General features: G+C 54.2%; 1 protein-coding gene and 1 pseudogene across 1 annotated transcript; both read right to left on the reverse strand.

Moving 5' to 3' along the window:
• Positions 1-2701: 2701 nt before the first annotated feature.
• Positions 2702-8736, reverse strand: LRFN1 (leucine rich repeat and fibronectin type III domain containing 1). Its single transcript, XM_068992946.1, has 2 exons — positions 7334-8736; positions 2702-3608 (listed from the first exon to the last, which is right to left on the reverse strand). The coding sequence occupies exons 1-2, from the start codon at positions 8734-8736 to the stop codon at positions 2702-2704; spliced, it is 2310 nt and encodes a 769-aa protein (XP_068849047.1).
• A 9358-nt stretch (positions 8737-18094) lies between these two features.
• LOC138096451 (large ribosomal subunit protein uL16-like) lies at positions 18095-18730 on the reverse strand (annotated as a pseudogene).
• Between the last annotated feature and the right edge of the window lie 4058 nt (positions 18731-22788).

Genomic DNA, 22788 nt, shown 5'->3' on the forward strand with positions numbered 1-22788 from the left:
GGCTGCACCTGCAGCCTACAGGTTGATATCTTTGACCAGGGATCGAACCCTGGCCCCCTGCATTGGGAGTGGGGAAGTCTTAACCACCTGTCCGTCAGGGAAGTCCCCCATCAAAATGAGAATGTCTTCATTCTCCATGTGACACTTATCCACTACCAGACACTCATAATTTACTCGCTTGATTACTGGCTCCCGTCTCTAGAATATAAGCTCCGTGGGGGCAGGGGTCTCTTGTTTCATCTGTTTTGTTCATTGCGGTATCCCCTGCACAGAGCCAGGTACATAGCATATGCTCAGTAAAGCTTTATCAGGTGGAGCAGAGACAGTACAGTCAGACAGTTAGGTGTGCAGGATAAGAAGGCAGTAAATTCTCCAATCATGGCTCTGCCGTTTACAGACTGCATCATCTTGGGCAAGCTGCTTACCCGTCTGAACTTGTTTCCTTGTCTAGAAAAGGGGGTGCACAAGGCCTCTCACCTTCTGAGATGGCCCGCACTCTGTGAAGTGTGTTTCCCTCTAAATAAATCAACTTACCTAGTCTAAAATAAATAAGAGGCCGCACACACTGCACACATCTGTTTTGGAGTATAGACGTGATCACGCTTCCTCTCTGAGTAAGTCCGTTTTGTGCTCTGTGCCAGGGGCTGAGCTGCAAGCTCTATTCATGCTTCAAGGAGGGTTTGTGAGCCCCACGGCTGGTGTGTGGGAAGCCCCCGGTACCCAGGAGTCGTGATGACTGAGATAGATAGGTGCAGCTGGGCCACTGGGTGATGCTGGCCTGTGAGTCTGTGGTGCCTCTGTCCTTGCTGCCTCCCACCCTGTCTGCCCAGATCCATCCCCCTCCCTCCTGCTCTGTTTCTATTTCTGTCTTTCTCTCCTCCTCCCCAGGCCTCAGGAGGCTCCTGGCTGGCATGAAGCCTTCTTCCTTCTTCCCTAGGATCAGAAAAGTTTTCACTGCAGGACCCATCCACCACCCCCTCAAAAAAACTTCCCTGCTTCCCCAGCCACAGCCCACACCCTTGTCTGAGAAACTCCCCTGCCCTCTCCGCCCACGCCAGCCTCTGTGCCCTCAAGTAGACCCCTTCTCTACCTCCTAAGATCCCTCAGGTTCCAAACAGTGTGACCCGTGAGTCCTTTCCATGTCCCCTCTCCCACCAGGCTGGCTTTTGATACCCAGGCTCAGCTAATTAAGGTCCTTGGGATCCATTCCCCAGCCTCCAGACACAGACATCAGAGGCTACATTTTGTAGTAGAGTGGAACAGATACTGAGGTCAAACTGCCAACTCTATTTCTTCACCAGGAAAATATTGGACAAGTGACTTCACTTCTTCCTGGTATAGATTCCTGTCTGTAAAATGGGGCCAAGTGTATTAACCTCCAACAGCTGTCGGACCTCAGAGAGATGAGCTGTGCTTAGCACAATGCCTATGTGGAAAATGAACACTCTCTAGTTGCTGGACACTAAAGATTCAGAAGGCTGCCTGCCGTTTTAAATCCCAATTTTGTTACCTTCTGGTTATGCGACCTGGAGCAAGTTGCTTTACTTCTGGACCCCAGTTTTCTCATCTATAAAATGGGGTCATGGTACTGATGTCCTAGGGTTGTTGTGACGATTAAACGATTTAAGTGCTTGGCAATAGTAAGCACTCATTCAAGCTTAGCTATTGGTTTTGGGTTTTTAATATATTATTCCCCACCTCTAAATCTCTCAAAGGGTAGGAAACTGCAAATCTCCCTGGTCGCAGTCAGCCGTCCTACCTTTAGTCTCACTTAATAGTCCTAAACGCTGTAATCTAGGCCACGCCCCGCCAACCTCCCAAGACACAGGAACACACACAGAGGTCAGCAGAGCGGCCTCAGACACAGAAAAAAGTTTAATTCTCCTGCGGCGGAGGGTCCCGGCTCCGGTAGCGAGGGGGATTTGGTTTTGGATTTTGTTCCTGTGGGGATTCACTTGGGAGTAAGAGGAAGGAGTCGGGGAGAGTCTGGTCCTTCCGGTGGGACCTGCCCGGGAGAATTGAGTACTGGGGGAGATAATCTGGTGAGACAAGGAGGCTGGACGCCATACGGGAGGGCAGAGGGAGAACAGACGACGGGACAGAGAAAAGAGAGACGAACAGGGAAGGACGTAAGACAGAGATGACAGAGGGCGGGACAGAGACAAACGAGGGGAACAGAGAAAAGGGGACCCCAAGCCAGACCCGACGACGGGACCAGGGAATTGAATGGGGTTGGTGGGGGGGCCTTTGGAGGCCGCCGCGGGACAGAATAGGATCTAGTCCAGCCAGATACGTGAAATGGGCCCCTCGCCCCTGCCCCGGGTCCCGGGCGGGGGGAGGGGGCTCGTGTCTCAGTGCTGCAGTGTCGGGGGGGCCCTGCCCCTCCCCGCGCTTCGCTGTGTAAGGCACCGGCTCCAGCGAGGTCCGCGAGCGCGCGGGGGGAGGGGCAGGAGAGGGGCTCGGAGTCCGCGGGGGAGGGGAGCCCGGCGGCCCGCCCTCAAAGCCCCCTGAGCGCGGGGGCGTGGCCTCGAGCCACAGCCCAGGCAGCCCGCCCCCCTCTCCAGGGAGAAGGGTGCTTCTCCCCTCCAGTCCGACGACGTGTTGGCTCGGCGCTGTCACCCCCGAATCCTGCCCTAAACGTCAGGGCGGCTGGGCGTTTGTCCGCGGCACCCAGGCGTCCCGGCGCCCGCCCGCCCGCCGCTCACACGGTACTTTCCAGCATCCACTCGGTGCTGGTAAAGGCCAGGCGCGCCCTGGCGGAGCCCAGCCCCAGGTCTCCGTCCTCCCCGGCCGCGCCCCCTCCGGCCCCGTCCAGGTGCGGCGTGGACCGGTGGCGCTTTGTCCGCCGGGCGCGGCGCGGGTAACTGTGGCTCTGGAAGAGCGCCCCGTAGTCCCCGTCGAACGAATAACGCTGCTGAGGCCTCGGCCGGGCCGGGGCTCCCCCAGGAACCAGAGCTAAAGTGGGGGGCGGTGAAGCCGACGGTCCCAGAGCCCCGGAACGGCTCCTCCGAGGGCCCACCGCGGCCCGGGACTCCTCCCCGGAGGTTTCCTCGGATGGCAGTAGGCACAGCGAGGTGGCCGAGCCGCCCAGGGAACGTCCAAGGACCGCCTCCGTTTCCGCGGAAGCCATGTCGGCCGCCGCGGCCTTCGCCTCGACGGCCGCCGCCGCAGCCGCGGGAGTCGCCACCTCTCGCAGCGCCTCGTAGCGGTCTGGCGCCGGCGGGGGCGGGGCCTGCGTTGCGCCTGCGCCGTTGGTTTGCGAGCACACGTGGCTGACCCGCGGAGGCGACCTGGAGGTGCCCTTGACTCGGCGGCCATCCCCATCGCCGTAGACCTTGTAGCGGATCATGAGCAGAACGATGAAAACGAGGACGGAGGCGACAATGACACCCCCGATGGCGATGATCATGGTGCCGCCCAAGAAATGGGCCCTCAGCGGGCGGCAGGGTGCGGGATCCCCAGCGGTGGTAAACTGCACGCAGCCCACCACTCGGGTGGCCGGCAGCGCCGTGGCCCCATCGTCGTAGACGGCCAGCACGCACAGGTCGTAGGCGCGGCCCGCTGCCAGATCATTCACCAGAAAGGTCTGGCTGGTGGATGGGATCATCCTGCAGGAGGGGGCGGGATCAGCGCGGGGTTAGCACCACTCTGAACCAAGCTGCTTCACTTGCATGTCCCCACCACCCGTGCGGACCTAACCATGCCTCCCTACCAGTGTCTCACCCCCTCTGGGACAACAGCAGCCACTCAAGCAACAAATTCCCACCCTCTCAGGACCTTGGGTATAGGCCACGCCCCTTATCTGCATGGCCCACCATCAGACCCACTCCCCACCCGTGTTTCACGGCAAATTTCAGCCATTCATCTCCCCTCATCTATATATCCTGGCCCCCAGGGAGGAGTGCTACAGCTTTTATGCCCTGCTCTCAAGGGGCTTGCTCCCTAGCAGTGTCTCATTCCTACTGGGACAAATGCCATTCAAGCGCTCACATATTCCCACCCTTTAAGGGGATGGATGCTACAGGCCATGCCCCGTTACCTGCAAACCTCACTCTCAATGGGGTGGACTAGCAGGTCACCTCATACTCCCAGTCTTACTCCTACTGGGACAATGGATGCTCTTCTAGTTCCTCTCTTCTACATGTTCCTACCCCTTCAAGGAAACCATGCTACAGACGACGCCCCCTTATCTGCATATCCCGCCCTTAGGTATACATACACCTCTCCTAGCAGCATCTATCTTATCCCCTCCACTACATATTCCCGCCCACCAAGGGGCCAGGGCTAAAGGCCACTTCCCTTCTGATTGACAAGTGCCTTCCAAGCCACACCCCACAATGGCCCAGGGGAGATGGTTCACCTCCCCGACCTAGGACCATGTCCACTCTTTGCATGTCATGCCCTGTACCCAGATATCAGAGATGACCACTTTATGTGCACACCCTGCCCTATACTACCTGAAGTCACTACACCACGCCCCCAGGTAAGTTTCATCCATAATTGGGGCAAATCTTGCCATGGACCCCTGCTCTCAAACAAGTGGCAGTGAAGAGAAGTGGTTAAGCTGACAAAGTCTGAGAGCCATGATGCCAGAGTCTGAGTTTCTCTTCTGCTGCTTGCTAGCTCTGTGACCTCAGGCAAGTTTCTTAACCTCTCTGTGTCTCATTTCCCCCACTGAGGTTAAGAATTCCTACCCCATAGAGATGGTGTGAAGTATGATGAGTTAACATCCCCAAAGCCTGGCACTTAATAATTTCATTAACAGTTGGCATCCCACACAATGCTGGTTTTGCTGTGCCTCACACTCTCCTACCAGTTGCTTTCCTCCCCATCTATAAGAATCATTTCCCCTGGGCCTTGCCCCTCTTCTGTTGGGCACATCCCTTCCATGTTCATTGTTGGCTAAGCTAGGACTGCCACACCCACACAGATTTGCATGCACTCAATCTCACAGGCTCTCCTCTCCCACAAAGCTCTTAGTGGGTCATCAGAGACATGAACCGCCTCTTCATCTGCGTGGGGACCATGCTGCGGGAGCACCACCTCCTCTAAAGGCCATACCCCTACCTCCTCAGCCCTCTTACCTCTCAGAAGCATCCCCTTCCCTCCAGCCACACCACATTCTGGTCCTGAAACCCACCTCAGTTCCTCCACCTCCAGAAGTTTCCGCCAACACCAAGAGCCATCCTCCCCCCAAAAGACTACACATCAGGGGCCCACCACCTCTCCGACTCTCCCCCTGCCTGCCATTTCCCAGACCACTGCCCCCCCACCAACTCCATCCAACCTTGGGCCCCTGGCTGTAAGTCTTCCTCTTCCTCTCGTCTTCCCTCTCAAAGAGTCTTGGGTTCCTTTTGCTCCTTCCCCTAAAATAACCAGTTGCTAGGGACTCCCCCCCTTTTCAAGGACAGAGGCTGGCTCCTTAAGAAAGCTTGAGCCCCTGTGTCTCTAATTGGCTGTAAGGCCCAAGCAGGCCGCAGAGCAGGCTTCTGGTTGGTTGTCACCTCCTCCCACGGCAGCAGTGAGGGAGTTAACCCCTGCAGTGCTGTAGCACAGGCGCCTGCAATGAGGGACAGAGGACTGGGACTGTGTAGCCCTGAGGGGAAGGGAAGAGTCCTAGGGTCTGTTGCCCCGTTGGAGACAGAGGGCCATCAACATCTGCAGAAATGCTGGGTCTGGGGGCCCATGAACCTCCCTCTATCCCACCATGTAGTGACCACAGGTTAGAGAGAGAAGGGAAAAAAAGAAAGAGGTGGAGAATCATAAAAACCAGGAGCTGTTTACACAAATCTATTATCCCTCTCCCCTAATCCCTGGCTGGCAAACAGCAGTCGCCTGATAAACAAGTGTTCAATGTAAAAAGGGCAGAATTGGGGGTTAGAAGGGTAAGAGCTGGAATCTTGGTTCTATCTCTTTCTGTGTGACCTTGAACAAGTGACTTCTCTCACTGAACCTCAGTTTTCCTGTCTATAAAATGGGAGGGGGGATCATAGCTGCCTCACAGTGTAGTTGGGAATGTCAAATGGAATAGTATCCTTTGGCAGTACCTTATAAAAGTTTCTGTTTTGTCTATTTGTGTTGCCCTAATGTTTTTAACACTGGGCTAGTGTCTTATCCATCTCAGTAGGCCCAGGGCCCAGCATGGAACTGGCACACAGTAGGCATTTATTCAGTGTTTGGTGACCAAATTCAAAACGAAAAGAAAATGAGCATGACAGAGACAAGAGAAAAGGAAGGCATCACCTCATTCAACCAACGGTGGGAAAGTGCCTACTGTGTGCCAGGACCATGGCCAAGAGAACACTGGGTGAGCTGAAGATGGAAGCCAAGAGGCAGGCTTCTTGGTGTGGGTCTAAGCACCCACAAGATCAGGAGCTGCCCACAGGTGGGGAAGTGGCTCCACCCCCCTGGAGCACCCAAGGTATGTCATACAAAGGATTAAACATTCAGCAAGCACTCAGCAATGTGCCTAAGGGAGGCAGAGCCAGGACAAAGCAGAGATGTGCACAGAGCCCACAACCACCGAGCAAACGCCCGCTGTGTGCCAGGTCAACTGCTGTGAGCCACACTATCGAGATGGAGAGACAAGGCAAAGCCAAGACTGAAATTCATCACATACTCTCTGCCTCCTTCCTCTGGGCTGTGAGCTCCCTAGAGCAGGGCTTGGTCTCTCGATCTCCTTCTGTCTCTCCTGCCCAGCTGAGGGTCTGGCACATAGTAGGGGCTTAGTTCCTCATGAAAGCAGGAGGGAGAGAAGGTACAGATAGACAGACAGAAGTGAGAGCAAGAGACAATCAGAGATGATGGGGGAAAAGTACGTCTTTAACGTCGGTCTACACCACAGGGATCTGTCCACACTGGGGCAATGGCTTCTAACCCAATGGATGGTGGAAACAACTTACATTCTTTTCTGATACTTTTCTGTTTCTATATTGTACCCAATGTGTTGATACAGTAGCCTTGTGTGTGATTTCTAAATATAAATGCAACTGTAACTATATATGTGTGAGTATATTTCCTGCTCTAAGAATGCCTAACTGACAAGGTAGATGATCAAAAAACTGGTGAGCAGTGATGTAGACCCTGGGCCCCTTGAGAGCAGGAACCATGCCGGGTGCATTCATGGTGATAAATGGCTCATGTGGGTGCTCCAGGAGGATTTGCAAGATGTGTGAAAAACAAAGACAAGAAATAGAAAGAGAAGGAAATAGGGCAAATGGGAGCCAGAGACCACTCTACAAGCCCATCTAGAACCCCAGCTGAGCAAGAAGGCCTAGGGAGGCGGAGGGAGGGCCCCTGAGGCAGGGGGAGGTCCAGGGACTCTAACACCCACCTGTAGACAAGGGAGTCGTCTGCGGAGCTGTTGTACTGCACCTGGTACATGCGGATGCCAGGCACGGGCCTCTGGGCCGGCCAGCGGATGAGCACAGAGCTGGACGTGAGCTCCGCCGCCACAAGCCGGCGCTCAGCCGCCGACTCATTGGCTCCAGGTCGGCCAGGCGTGGCGATGTCCGAGGAGCCAGGCTCCGTGAGAGGTGGCGGGGCAGCAGGCGGGGGCGCCATCAGAGGCAGAGGCACCACGCACACCTCCACGGGTGCGGTGGCTTCCCCGGCAGCGTTAGAGGCGATGCAAGTGAAGGTGCCACTGTCCCGCAAGGTGGTGATGGTTACATCCAGGGTCCCATCCCCCCGGACCCGGGTCCGGCTCGAGTTCCCCAGCAGGCGCCCGTCGGGTGCCACCCAGTGCACCACGGGCTCAGGGTCCCCCACGGCGCGGCACCGCAGGCTGACCGCCTGGCCCTCCACCACCAGGGCCCGGCCGCCTGCCTGCCGCGTAATCAGCGGAGGCTCACACAGAAACTCCTCCTCGGGGATGGACCAGAAGTAGCGGTCGGTGAGGTGCTCCGGCGTGGCACATGTCTCCAGGTCGTCCTCCCTGGTCAGCCGCCGCAACCACAGCAGCTCACAGTTGCAGTGCAGGGGGTTGCCGCCGAAGCTGACCGTGAGCGGTGTGGGCGGCTTGGGTCCCGGACCTTGGGACCTCAGGAAGAGCCCATCAGGGGGCAGTTTATGCAGGCGGTTGGAGGTCATATCCAGGCGAACCAGTTTGTGAAGCTGCACAAAGGTCCCTTCGGCGATGTGATCGATGAGGTTGTGGTCCAGGGTGAGGGTGTTTAGGTTCACCATCTGGCCCACGGCCTCCCAGGGCAGAGCCTCCAGGTTGTTGTAGGACAGATCCAGGTCCTCCACGGTGGACAGGAAGGCGTCGAAAGCAGCCGACTCCACCCGGCGGATCTGGTTGTTGCCCAGGATCAGGTGGCGGAGGTTGCCCAAACCCCGGAGCTGGTCCCCTCGGACCTCTGCCAGCCGGTTGCTGTCGAGGTGCAGGGCGCGGAGGGCGCGCAGGTCCGCAAAGGCGCCGGCCGCCACCTGGCCAATGGTGTTCCGGGAGAGGGTGAGGTGTACTAGGCTGGTCATGTTGGCGAAGTCTCGGCGGCGGATAGCCGCGATAAAGTTGTCGGTGAGCCGCAGCTCCACCACGCGCCGGTCGATAGCCGGCGGCACAAAGAGCAAGCCAGTCTTGGCGCACAGCATGGTCAGCGTGGGCGCCACGTTCTGGCAGATGCAGCGGCCAGGGCAGGGCTGGCCCCGTGATGCCCCTGCCCAGAGGAGCAGCAGAAAGGGCAGGGCAGTAGGCGGCAGCGAGAGGAGCACTGAGAAGGGGCCCGGAGCCATGGTGCAGGGGGGAGGCGGGAGGAGCGGGAGGTGAGATCTGCAAGGAAGGAGAAGGGTCAGCCAGGCGTAGGGCTTGACTACCTGCCTGGCCACCCTGGGATGTCCCGCTCGGAGTCTGACCCACATCTGTCCCTTCCTGACAACGGGGTCCTATAGGACAGTGACAGGACTGATCCTCAGCTGGCATGCACTTGTGAACAGATCACATCACTTCCACGCTGCTTGGTAAATTACCACTGCCCCACCTCTGAGTGTCTAACCCCCGCCTCTGCCCTTCTTCCAGGAGCTCCCAGACCTCTCATGAGCTCTCAACCAGAGGGATGACATCTGGCCTGGCCTGCGCCTTCTAGTACCCACTAAATATTTTGAAAAATCACTGCTGACTGGGGTTTAAAGTCATGGATTTCAAAGCCATACTCCCTGGGTTTAAATCCCAGCTCTGACACTTACTAGCTGTGTGATCTCGGGCAAGTGTCTGAACCTCTCTGAATCTCGGTTTCTTCATCTGTAAAACGGAGACAAAAACAGGCCTTACCTCTGTGAGGATGAACTGGATTAATGAGCATGGTATACTCAGAACAGTGCCTGGCACATAAAATGTGTTCAATACATGTTAGTGTGTAATTATTATCATCATCATCATCGAGTGTCCAGTAGGTGCCATGCATATAAATGTGCGCTACTATTAAGAGCAAGGGCTTTCCAATCAAATAGACTCGGGTTCAAGTCCTGGCTCCCCCAACTTACTAACTCTGTGACCCAAACCGATGATTTTCCCGAACTAGGCCATAATTTCCTGATTTGTAAAGTGGTCTGATAATTGTACTATTGTCACTGGATTGTTGCAAGAGTTCAGTGAGCTCATTCATAGGGGTCACGGAGCATAGGGCCAAGCACACAGTACATATTCAATAAATGTTAAGGGTAACACCCCCCCACACACCTTTGGCAGTGGGGAAGGGGGGTTGTATTGAAGGTGGGAGGGGCTGAGAAAATACCAGTCTCCCTGCTCAGTCTTGGGAAGTCCTTCTCTGAGCCTGGTTTCCCTCTGGCCTCTGCTGAGGGCCCAAGCTGGGGGCAGACTTTCATGCTCACATTAATAGGCACAACACAAGGCCCTATACATGCCTACACACACAGACACACACACACACACACACACACACACAGTCAGGCTGTGCCTCTGCTCCAGGCAAAACCTTCCGGCTGGGATTCCCCCTGTGGCAGCTGCAGCCCACGACATGCCAGCTCCCATCACAACACGGGGTGGGTGGGGGGTGAAGAGGAAAGGATGGGAAGGGGGTGTCCCTGACACTGTTTTCACCCCACCCCATGCCCCAGTCTCTGCTGGCCCACCTCCCAGGAATCTGCAGTTTGGGGCTGTGGCCTCATATGGCCCTGTTCCTTCAGCCCACGGGCAAAGGGGGACTGTGGACACAGAGAAGGGACCAAGAGAGTCAGAGAGAGACAAGGGGGAGGGAGGGATGAACTGGCAGACACAGAGAAGGATTCAGAGAGAGACAGAAAGAGACAACAAGAGAAAGAATCTGAAAGACAGGTGAAGAGACAGGGAGCAAGTCGGTGGCAAAGAGAGAAAAATTGAGTGGAGGAGACCCACACAGAAAAGAGAGACCGAGACATCGAGTTGGAGAGAGGGAGAGACAAGAAGAGAAAATAAGAGTGTTACACAGACGAAGACCAGAAGCAAGAGACTGAAGAAGACAGTGATGCGGCTGAAAAAAGAAAAAGAGGCAAAGTCAGAGCATCGCTTCACCTCTGAGCGACGCCCCCCCACCACCACCACTAATTGTTGTGCACTCCTTCTGGGACACTGCTCTACCTCCGACAGGAAATCCTGGCCTGGGAGGTGGTGCTCCTGAAGTAGGAGGCGCAGCTCTGCACCTGCATGGCTCTAAGCTCTCTGGGGCTCAGAACCACTACCTATGAAACCAGAAGGCCCACAGCGAGGGTGGAACTCAAGTTGAAACAGTGTAATACTAACAATAAAAACAGCTAACATTTCTGGAGAGGCAGCATGGCATTGCGGGACAGAATCTGGCCCCCAACTGCCCAGGTTCACACCCCAATTCCCTGCCATGTGACTTCCTCCCTTTGGGCCTCTGTGTGTTCATCTGTCAAATGGGGATGACAGCATAGGGTTATTGTGAGGATTAAATGAGATAATCCACTGTAACGTGCTTAGGGTAGTTGCTGATGGAGTAAACGCTATATAAATGTTAGCTGCTGGTAGCATTAAATGATCATTTGCTCTGGCTCTCTCTCAGCCACCAGTAGGTCTGATTACCAGGAGATGTTCCCACATACATGCACACACACACACAAAATGGTAAACCATATCCACACCACCATCCAAACGCAGGGTCATTTCATGTCAGGCAACTCTTGCCTCCTCTACTAACATGAGGAAACTTCCCTTTTCTGACCACTTTACTCAGCCTAAAAGGGGATACCTCCAGGCCTAACACCCTACCTACCACCCACACCATCGTTCTACGAAGCTCTTACCCAAACAAGACATTCCTGACCTTGTCACCAACCCCCAGCCTGGAGGGCACCTGGCCCCTCAGTACAAGGCATCACTCCAGGCCTCTGGCTCTCTCAGAGTAAACCCAATCACTTCACATCTCTATCCCCAGCCGGAGGGACCCCACTCACCTCTCTTCAGGCAGTCAGGGCCTGGGCCAGCACCTGCAAAGGAACAAAAGCCCACTGTTAGTATTCTTCTGGCTCCTCTCCCGAGACCCTCCTCAGAGACCACCTCAGCCCAGGAAGCCCCTGCCGTGGTCACTCCCTCAGCCCTCCTAGTGTAGATTCTGCAGGGTCTCGTGGACCCAGGAAGTCACCTCTGGAAATCAAGGAGTCTGAGCCCCAGACTGTTCACCCTCCAAATCCCAAGAGTCTAGGACTTTAGTCCTTTGTCCTCTGGGGGCTCAAGAGGCCGAGATCCCCACACTCTGCCTCCCTTGGACCAAACAGTCCAGGCCTCAGTTTCCTCCTTTCCCAAGATCCAGGAGTCTGGTCCCTCAGCTCTCTGTCTCCTTCAAACCCAGGATGCTAGGCTCCCAGCCTCCTCCTTCCACAATCCACATCCCAGTGCCCCAACTTCAAAGACCTGAACAGTAGCAGGAGCTGGGGGAGGATCAGAAGTTCCCATCTTCGCCGTCAGACCATGGGCACCCCAACACATGTGGACATGCCAAAACCCACATGGGCCCACAACCCACGACTCTGTATCTGAATTGCCATGGACACAGCAGCATCACCTATGTGCCCCCGCCCTCTGGAGGCTCTTGGTCCAGGATGTGGACATACTTGTGTCCATGGATCCCAGCACACCACAGGTCTTGCCACATGGGCCCCCATCTCACTGGGCCCATTAGTGGGGTCAACCTATGTCAAGGACACAGGCACATGTGCACACACCATCCTGCATGTACGTATTTGAACACACACAACCCCACTCTTCAGATACCAACACAAATGCGCAAATGGACTCAGTACAGACACAGACCCTCGAGGCTGACACACCTGCACACAATCACACATACAACATTGCCTTTTCCCTTGGACACTCACACACAGAGGCACACACACAACTGTGAAACCCATGTGTCCCCTGGTGCATGCAGCTATAACAAAGCTACCCTTGCACACTCACCAACACACACGTAACAGATGCTCACTCACACAAAGATGCACAGGTGCACGCTCTTAAATACCCAACACACTCATGCAACTTCATGTACCCCCAGTATGCACGGTCACAAAGCTGGTACATTTCCACACCAACAGATACACAAATGCACACGCTAGCCTATACACACCTCACACACATGCACAGAACCACAACGGGAACAGACACTGACAAGGCTGATACACACTCAAACAAGCACATAGGTACAAAAAGATCCACCTTTGCACAGACACTCAGAGATGTTCACTCATAACAGGCACATGCTCACATAACTGCCCTATGAGGGGTTTACACACTTACAAATACACACAAAATATTGAACCCCACTGGCAGAGTCAACAGATAGGCAGAGAATCACACTCACACACAGTCTGGACACACATCCCTCCCAGCCCTGAGGCACCCCCGCCCCTCCTACTTCCTAGGCCAAGGAAATCCTAATACCCCTCCCTCCCAGCACACCCCCTTCCCCAGCCAGGTCAGAGTTCAGAGGGTTGGGGGCCTGAGCTGAAGAGCACCTGGTCAGAGGCAATCCTCCCAGCAAAGGTCCCCCAGCCTGGCCATCTGGACGTGGGCACCTCCGGCCCCATCTGCAAAGATCTGGCCGGTAGGGAACTGGGGTGGGATGGGTGGGAGAGGGCCGGGTCTGCGTCCCTCCCTCAGGCCCATCTGTCCACCCCTCGGCCTCTCATCCCTCCATCTGTCCACCTACCGGCTGCCCATCCCCCCCCCACCCAGCCACCAGGAAGGGGAAGACATGGCCGTCTCCCCCAAGGACCGCCGAGGACCCCCCCACAGTTGACATGGACCGAGGGAGCGGCAAACTCCCCTCCCCCAAACCCACACAGAGGCCCCACAAGGCGCTGAGCCCCAGCCCCCCCCTCCCGCCGGGAACCTGACATGGACGCACAGACACACACCCTTGGAGACATACAACCCGCGGACACACACACACAAATGGACACCCGAGTGGGCACACCCGGCTACACAGACCCTGGGATGGACACCCAATCCGGACACAAACATCCAACGCAGCTAACCGCGCGAACACACTCACTCGGGGGGGGGAGGGGGGAGAACCCACACCTGGGCACACAACCCACGCACACACACCTGCACACAGCCCCTCCGATGGGCGCGCGACAGCCCCCCAGACACACAGCTGAAGGGGCAGCCACCCGGGGGGACACACACGCACGGCCGGACACAGCACCTCGGCTCGACACCCGGCACACACCCGGATGGCCACACAAGCAGGGCGCCGCACACGCCGGCGCCGGGCACACACAGGGCCGCGCGAGCGCACGCCGGGCCCGCCGCAGCGCCGCGGACACACACTCACACGCTCGCACGCTCACACCCGCGCTCACACCGGCGCCCCCGCCCGCCGCCTCCCCGGCCTCTGCGGGCCGCGCTCACCCAGCCCGGGGGGGCCCGGGGCCCGGCCCCGCCGCCGCCGCCTCGCTCCGCGCCATGGTGGGGGGAGGGCCGGGGGAGGGGGCGCGGTGCCGCGGGGCCGCCTCCCTCCCGCCTCCCGCCCTCCCTCCCGAGCCGCCGCCGAGCTCCGCCCTCCGCGCCGCCCGCCGCCCGAGCCCCGCCGCCGCCACCGCCGCAAGGGGGGAGGGGGCGCAGACCCGAGGGGCCGGGCGCGGCGGCCGCAAGCCCCCGACCCCCGCCCCGGGGTCCGCCGCAGACCCCTCTCCACTGCGGAGCCGCCGGCCCGCCCCCAACCCCTCCCCAGCCCCACCTCCAGCCCAGCCGGCTTCCCCAGAGACCACCAGACCACGCCCCGACTGGCATGGGGACACTTGCAGCCCCAACGAAGACCTCGGATCTTGTCCTGATACCCAGGGGGACTCCAGATCACGTCTTACCGCATTTGAGAACCAAGACCATGTTTCTCAGCCACCCAGGACCACAAACCACCTCCTGCTCTCCTTGGCGACCTCAGACTGGGCCCCACACCCATCAGGGACCCTAGACCAGACCTCCCAATCTAGGGGGGCCCCAGACCGTATCTCAAAATCCAAGAGGGTCCACAGCACCCCTACCAGGGACGCTAAATCATACCTAAACATTCAGGTGGACCCCCAGACCACACCTCATCTCTCAGGGACCCCAGATCACCCCAACATCCAGAGTGGATCCAGACCATATGTCAACATCTGGGGAGACCCCAGATCATGCCTCACTCCCTTGGGGGACCCAAACCATGTTCTGTAGCCACTCAGGACCACAGACCATATCCCACTCCTTCCTGAGGACCCTCTATGCTCCTCTACCCTCTTGACCTCAAACAATTCTCTGCCCCCTAGTAGAGACTCTAGACCATGTCTAACTTCTAGGGGTGCCAAATATAACTCTTTTCCTCATGGGAGACTCTAGACTTTTCCAGTTACCCCCATTAGATCCCAGAACATCCTCCCCTCCAAGGCACTCCTTGATTTCCAGAATGCCCAATTTGCCCCAAATTCTTGATCGTCTTCCCTCCCATGCTGCCCTCCGAGGACCTGCCTCATCCCTGTTCTTATTCTCTCTCTTGAACCCTCCAGGCCCTTCCTCCACCCTGTGACTTCCATGGAACTGAGAATTCCTGTTCCTTTCTTGTTCAGATCCCTTTGCCCAACTCCTATGGAACAGCTAACCCCCAGAAGGGGACGACAGGGGATGAGATGGTTGGATGGCATCACTGACTCAATGGACATGAGTTTCAGCAAGCTCCGGGAGTTGATGATGGACAGGGAAGCCTGGCAAGCTGCAATCCGTGGGGTTGCAAAGAGTTGGACATGACTGAGCGACTGAACTGAGCCCCTTTCCCACTGGGTATCTCAGACCACTCTCCATCTCTTTTTGAGATATTCTGGCCTCTAAACCCAGCAAGCTCTCCCCTCAAAATCTGTCTTATTTCATGGGACTTCCCTGGTGGTGCAGTGGCTAAAACTCTACGCTTCCAATGTAGGGGGCCAAGTTCGACCCCTGGTCAGGGAACTAGATTCCATACGCTGTAACTAAGATATAAGGATCCCACATGCCACAACTAAGACCCAGTGCAACCAAATAAAAATAAATAAATAAAGGGGAAAATCTTAACTTAAAAAGAAAAATCTGTCTTATTGCAATCCCCTAGGTCCCTGGTAGCCCAAATCCCTTCCATTTTGGATCCCATTTGGATTCCAAGGTCTTCCCCTAAACCCCTTCTCTAAGTTCTTCCTACTCACATCATCACATGGAGCCTGCTGCCCCACACCCCCAGACCCAAGACACCTCTGCAGAGCTTCCCTCTGGGGAACCTCACTTTAGTGAACCACTCACAACCCTTAGATCCCCCTAAGGACACTCAAAGTCCCACTCCCCACCCCTGAGTCTCTAGATTTCACCCTCCCCACCACCATCACTGGCTTCCCTGGTGGCTCAGTGGTAAAGAATCCACCTGCCAATGCAGGAGACTTGAGTTCCATCCCTGATCCAGGAAGATCCCCTGGAAAAGGAAATGGCAACCCACTCCAGTATTGTTGCCTGGAAAATCCCATGAACAGAGGAGCCTGGCGGGCTACAGTCCATTCAGTCCATAGGATTGCAAGAAGTCAGACTTAGTGACTAAACAACAACAACCACCACACCACCACCACCACCCAGCCACCATTCCCACCTCTCACCTTGATATTGGGTGCTCTCTGCCAGGACATGGAGGACTAGGGCTGGAAGAACAATAACAATAATAGCAAAATTGGACACATGTCCAACCCTACTATGTACCAGGATTGGATCTAGGGGCTTCACATATACAACTCCACTCACTTCTGGTTTTTGCTAAGTTGCACACTTTATCTTTTAAATAATTAATTTTTGGTTGCGTTGGCTCTCCTTTGTTGTGCATGGGCTTTCTTTAGATGCAGCGAGCAGTAGCTACTCTCTAGTTGTGGTGCACAGGCTTCTCATTGATGTGAGGCTTCTCTTGTTGCAGAGCACAGACTCAAAACATGCTGAGCGCTTCCATAGTTATGGTGCACAGGCTTAGTCACCCTGAGCCATGTGGGATCTTCCCCGACCAGGGATCAAACCCATGTCCGTTGCCCCAGCCCCCACACTAGCAGGCAGACTCTCAACCACTGGACCACCAGAGAAATCCTCCATTCACTCTTCACAGAAGCCAAATGAGGAGGTCAAGTGACTATGCCCATTTTACAGATGAGGAAAACTGAGCCACAGAGAGGTTCAATCACTTGCCTAAAATCACATAGATAGAAAGTGGCAGAACAGGTGGAGGCAAAGAGGAAAGAGGATAGGGCAGGTCTGGGATGGATGGGAGTGGAAAAGGGGGGTGGCGTGAGAAGATAATAAAAACAGAGACAGGGAGGTCCCTGGTGGTCCAGTGGTTAAGAATCTGCCTTGCAATGCAGGGCACACTGGTTCAATCCCTGGTCTGGGAAGATCCCACAAGCCACAGCACAACTAAGCCCATGCACCCCAACTACTGAACCAGCATTCTAGAGCCGAGAGCCACGAACCAAAACTACTGGAGCCCTGGAGCCTGTGCTCCACAATGAGAAGCCACCACAATGACAAGCCACTCTCAGGGACTGAAGAAAGCCCTTGCACAGCAACCAAGACCCAGCACAGCCGAAAAAGAAGATGCCGCATGCCTCGAAGCAACTAAACCTCTGCGCCACAACCAGAGAACCCACGTGCTGCACAAAAGATCCCGCATGACACAACTAAGAGCTTTGTTCAGTCACTAAGTTGTGTCTGACTCTTTGCAACCCATGAACTGTAGCACGCCAGGCTTCCCTGTCCTTCACTATCTCCCTAAGTTTGCTCAAACGCATGTTCATTGAGTGTAAGTGATGCCATCCAATCATCTCATTCTCTGTCGCCCCCTTCTTGTCCTGCGCTCAATCTTTCCCAGCATCAGAGTCTTTTCCAATGAGTCAGCTCTTCGCATCAGGTGGCCAAGGTATTGGAGCTTCAGCTTCAGAATCAGTCCTTCCATTGAATATTCAGGGTTGATTTCCCTTAGGACTGACTGGTTTGATCTCCTTGCCGTCCAAAGAACTCTCAAGAGTCTTCTCCAGCACCACCGTTCAAAAGTATCAATTCTTTGGCACTCAGCCTTCATGGTCCAACTCCCACATCTGTACATGACTGGAAAAACCGTAGCTTTAACAATACAGACCTTTGTTGGCAGAGTAATGTCTCTGCTTTTTAATAGGCTGTCTAGTTTTGCCATAGCTTTTCTTCTAGGGAGCAAATGAATATTATAATAATCATAGAGACAGAGATGGGATTTTTCCCAGCAAGAGTACTGGAGTGGGGTGCCATTGCCTTCTCCGAGAGACAGAGATAGAGAAATAAAAAGCCTGAATCCAGGCAGAGATAGCCACACTCACAGAGCATGTCTAGCCCTGTGATCTCTGGCTCCTGCCCACCTTTTGACCTCATCCCTGACCACTGTTGTCTTCCAGACTCAGTAATGAATTTTCTCTTCCTCCAACATATCATGTCATTCCAGCCCCTGGGCCTTCACACTCTTTTCCCCTTCCGTGGCTGATTTCTTCTTTTCATTCAATTCTTTTTTTTTTCCTTTTTTTGACAGGAAATAGCATTTATTGGTGAGCATGATTAAGGAGGGGACAGCGCTGATGCTCACGAGTGCAGGGCCCGTCATTTGTCCAGGGGACCGTGATTTGTATCTGACCCCACAGCCCAGGATGAGTCGCTTTTCTGCCGCCATGTTTTCAAATTCATCTGCATTGAACTTGGTAAATCCCCACTTCTTGGAGATGTGGATCTTGTGGCGGCCAGGGAACTTGAACTTGGCCCGGCGGAGGGCTTCAATCACATGTTCCTTGTTCTTCAGCTTGGTGCGGATGGACATCATGACCTGGCCAAGGTGGACCCTGGCCACTGTGCCCTGGGGCTTTCCAAAGGCACCGTGCATACCTGTCTGGAGGCTATCAGCTCCAGCGCAAGACAACACCTTGTTGATGCGGATGACATGGAAGGGGTGGAGCCATACTCGGATATGAAAACCATCTTTGCACCGCTTTTCACCATGTACTTGTTGGCACAAACACGGGCAGCCTCCAGGGCTTCAGAGGAGAGCTGCTCATACTCATCTGACACCATGTGGCCACAGAGTGGGAGCTCATCCACTTTGGCCTTCTTACGCCCCAAGTTGAAGACGCGGATCTTAGCATCAGGGACACCTCAGCAGAAGCGGGACTTTGGGTACGGCTTGTTCTTACAATACCGGTAACACCGGGCAGGGTGGTGGCACATGGCAACACCAGGATCTTCAGTGGCATGCTGAAGGGAAAGAGAGCTTCATTCAACTCTTAATTCAAATGTAAGCTTTTAAGAGAGCCCTTCCTTTACCATGACCAATTTATATCCTCACTGCCACCAGTTGTCCTGATGTCTTCAGCTTACTTTGAAATACTTTAAAAGTAAAAATGGATTAATGAATGGGGGACCTCCCTAGTGGCTAAGACTCTGTGCTCGCAGTGCTGGGAGCCTGGGTCCAATCCCTGATCAGGGAACTAGATCCCACATCCCGCTGCTAAGACCACGTGCAGCCAAATAAATAAATAATTTTTAAATGAATTAATGGATGGATAGATGGATGGCTATGTGATAAAGCAAGTACAGTCAAAATGTCAATCTAGAATCTAGGTGGTAGGTATATGGGTGTTCACTGTAAAACTATTTCAGCTTTGCTGTATGTTTGAAACCTTTCACGATAAATGTTGGCAGGAAGAAACTGGAGGACTCTTCTAGAGACTAAAGAAGCAACAACAACAAACAACAACAAAAACCCAAACAGGTCCCACCCTGTTTGGGATTTCTATCATCCCATCAAACTCATTTTTTTCCTTTATAGCCTTTATCACTCTTGGTAACATTCTTGCTTGCTTGTTTGTTTACCTATTTATTCATTTGTTGCTTATTGTCTCTTAACTGAAATGTAAGCCGCCTGACATGTGGCATGCACACCAGTTTTCTCCAGTCCACCAAATTTCTCCAATAGTCTTGGCACCAGTTGTTGTTTAGTAGCTAAGTCTGTAGCCCGCCAGGCTCCTGTGTCCATGGGATTCCTCAGGCAAGAATACTGGAGTGGGTGGCTATTTCCTTCTCCAGGGGATCTTCCTGACCCAGGGACTGAAGCCATGTCTCCCACATTGGCAGGTGGATTCTCTGCCATGGAACCACCTGGGAAGCCCAATAGGTGCTTGGTAAAACTGTGTGCTTGGTAAAACTGTGTTCTTGAACTCCTCTTAGGAGAAGGCCTGGGAGACAGAGCTGCTCCAGACTCACTGTAGAGCCTACACTCAGGAATAAACATGGTCTTCCAGCCTGGGGCCACTAGAAGGGGAAGGATATATACCCCAGAGGCAGGGGAATGCTCCATGAGATCAGGGAATGTGAACTGGCCTGAAAAAGAAGGCGACAGATGAAAGCATATAGTGTGATTATTTCCCTCCGGCCTTAATTCCTGACCCAGACCTCCTAGTAGAGATCCAATCTAATGCTTCCACCATTTAGGCCCCACCCAGAAGCACAGGCTCCACCCCCTGTCTCTAAAGCCCCATCCCACAGCAAAATCCCTGCCCTATCTGAGCTAAATAAGTAACACCTCTCAAGCCTAAGTCCCACCCTCACAGCCTGAGCCCCACCTCTTTACCTTAGACACCATCTTAAAATTTGTAATATTCATGTTTCTTCAGTTTGGGTCCTGCCACCACCCAAGCCCCACCCCTCTATCCTAGCCCCACACCTCCAGCTTAGACTCCACTCCAAAAGAGTCAAGATTGCAGCCTAGGAAAGAGCCCTTCAGGCCTAATTTGGGTACCCCATTCTCAACTCTGACCTAAAGTCCAGTCTTCACCTATTCAACATGAAACCTGCTCACTTTCAAGGTTATCAGGGAGAAGTACCCCAGGGAAAACCTAGGGAGCCTGGATCTGTGGGAACCTAGAAGGGAGGTATACTTTTTTAGCCTCCAAAATCACTGCAGATGGTGACTGCAGCCATGAAATGAAAAGACACTTGCTCCTTGGAAGAAAAGCTATGACCAACCTAGACAGCATATTAAAAAGCAGAGAGATTACTTTGCCAACAAAGGTCTGTCTAGTCAAAGCTATGGTTTTTCCAGTAGACATGTATGCATGTGAGAGTTGGATTATAAAGAAAGCTGAGCGCCGAAGAATTGATGCTTTTGAACTGTGTTGTTGGAGAAGACTCTTGAAAGTCCCTTGGACTGCAAGGAGATCAAACCAGTCCATACTAAAGGAAATCAGTCCTGAATATTCATTGGAAGGACTGATGGTGAAGCTGAAACTCCAATACTTTGGCCACCTGATGGGAAAAACTGATTCATCTGAAAAGACCCTGATGCTGGGAAAGATTGAAAGCAGGAGGAGAAGGGGACAACAGAGGATGAGATGGTTGCATGGCATCACCGACTCGATGGACATGAGTGTGAGCAAGCTCTGGGAGTTGGTGATGGACGGGGAAGCCTGGTGTGCTGCCGTCCGTTGCAAAGAGTCGAACAGGGCTGAGTGACTGAACCGAACTGAACTGAGAAGGGAGGTTGGTGGAAAGAGAGGAAGAGGTTCCGTTTGTACCACCCCTCAAAGGTGTGGCCCCAAATGAAAAGCCACAGCCCCACTGTGCCCACTTTTCCTTGTATAGTGGTATTCTGCTCTGACCTCTCTGATTGGTCGCTCCTTGTGTAGTGGTATTCTGCTCTGACCTCTCTGATTGGTCCCGCCACGAGCCCTCTAGTCAAACCTACTGTTCATTGGCTGCCGCTGCTGCTGCTAAATCGCTTCAGTCGTGTCCGACTCTGTGCAACCCCAGAGACGACAGCCCACCAGGCTCCCCCGTCCCTGGGATTCTCCAGGCAAGAACACTGGAGTGAGTTGCCATTTCCTTCTCTATTGGACTGCCCCTCAAAGCCACCCTCTCTGATTGATGCCTGCTTTCCAAACTTCCTGCTCCTGATTGGGCAAATCTTTGTACATGCCTGTCTCTGATTAGAGCATTAGTGAATGAACCTGGAGGCAGACAGATGTTCAACTATGTTGCGAGCAAGTAGTAGCAAGTAAAAGAAGAGATAGAGGAGGAAGAGGGGGCTCCCTGAATCTCCTAAGAGAGGGAGTGGCCGTGGACCACAGGATAGCCTTGGGTTAAAGTTCTAACCATACTGACTGCTAGTGGTGTGACTTTGGGTAACTCCTTTTGGTGTCTGTGCCTCGGTTTCTTCATTTGTGAATCGGGGATAATAATGATACCTTCTTCAAAAATAATTGTAAGAGTTAAATTAGTTGTAAAATGCTTACAGAAATACTAAGCACATAGGAAGCCCTCAGAGTATTAGCTATTATTACCCATTTCATTGTGTAAGTTCATGACCTTGGACAAGTCCTTTTGCCTCTTTGACCTCTGCAGACCAGAAGTTGCTTGACCTCATCATTGAATGACCCCTCCCATTCCCTGATCTCTAGCCTTCAGGGACTGAGGCTGTGAACAGAGGGAGGGGTAGAGACAACCCTAGCAGAGAAATGGGGTGGGGGGCACCAGCATATGTGAAAGAGAAGGGTTGAGCACCTCAACCCAAGCCCACCCCCAGAAAATTGAGGACTATTAGGATCTGTCTATGGCCCAGTGTAGGGTAATTCTAACCTGAATCCCTCAGGCAAGGGGCATGTCCTGACTGGGGACAAGGGGGCAAAGGATGGGACAGTGTGGGGCAATTGAAGGCATGGCCTGTTCAGGCTTGGAAGCTGGAGGAAGGGTTGGAGCTGGGCTCGTGGGCCCTCACCCAGGAATGACAGGACTGGGGGAGGGTCAGCTGGGTCCCAAGGTCACTCCGTCATTGTTACCATGGCAACAGCCACCTCTCAACTGGGAACCTGGACAGAGGTGGGGAGAGGGAGTTCCCAGATTCAGGGAACTCAGGGTAGAGAGAGGAACACTCAGAGACCTGGAGGAAAAGCAGAGCAAGACAGTGATTCAACTCTTTGAAGACCTGCCCATCTCAGAATCAGCAGAGCCTAGGACACTGTGGGTGCTCAATAAATGTCCCTCAGAAATAGAAAGCCTGAGAGCATCAAGTGACCAAAGATGATGAAAGAAAGAAGAATCGCCACAGCGGGAGGGCAGTGTCCCTTTCCTGCCTCCTCAGCTTTTCATACTCCTCAGGGGTCCTCTGAGAGTTCTGATTCCTCTTAATCCTTCCCAGACCTGGGCCCACAGGCCCACCCAACCCCACAAATCACTCACCCCTCAGCAACTCCCCAGCCCCTGAAGCTATTATATTTGACATTTATAACAAC

Source organism: Capricornis sumatraensis, chromosome 20 (assembly GCF_032405125.1).
Source record: "Capricornis sumatraensis isolate serow.1 chromosome 20, serow.2, whole genome shotgun sequence".
NCBI classification, from domain to species: Eukaryota; Metazoa; Chordata; class Mammalia; order Artiodactyla; family Bovidae; genus Capricornis; species Capricornis sumatraensis.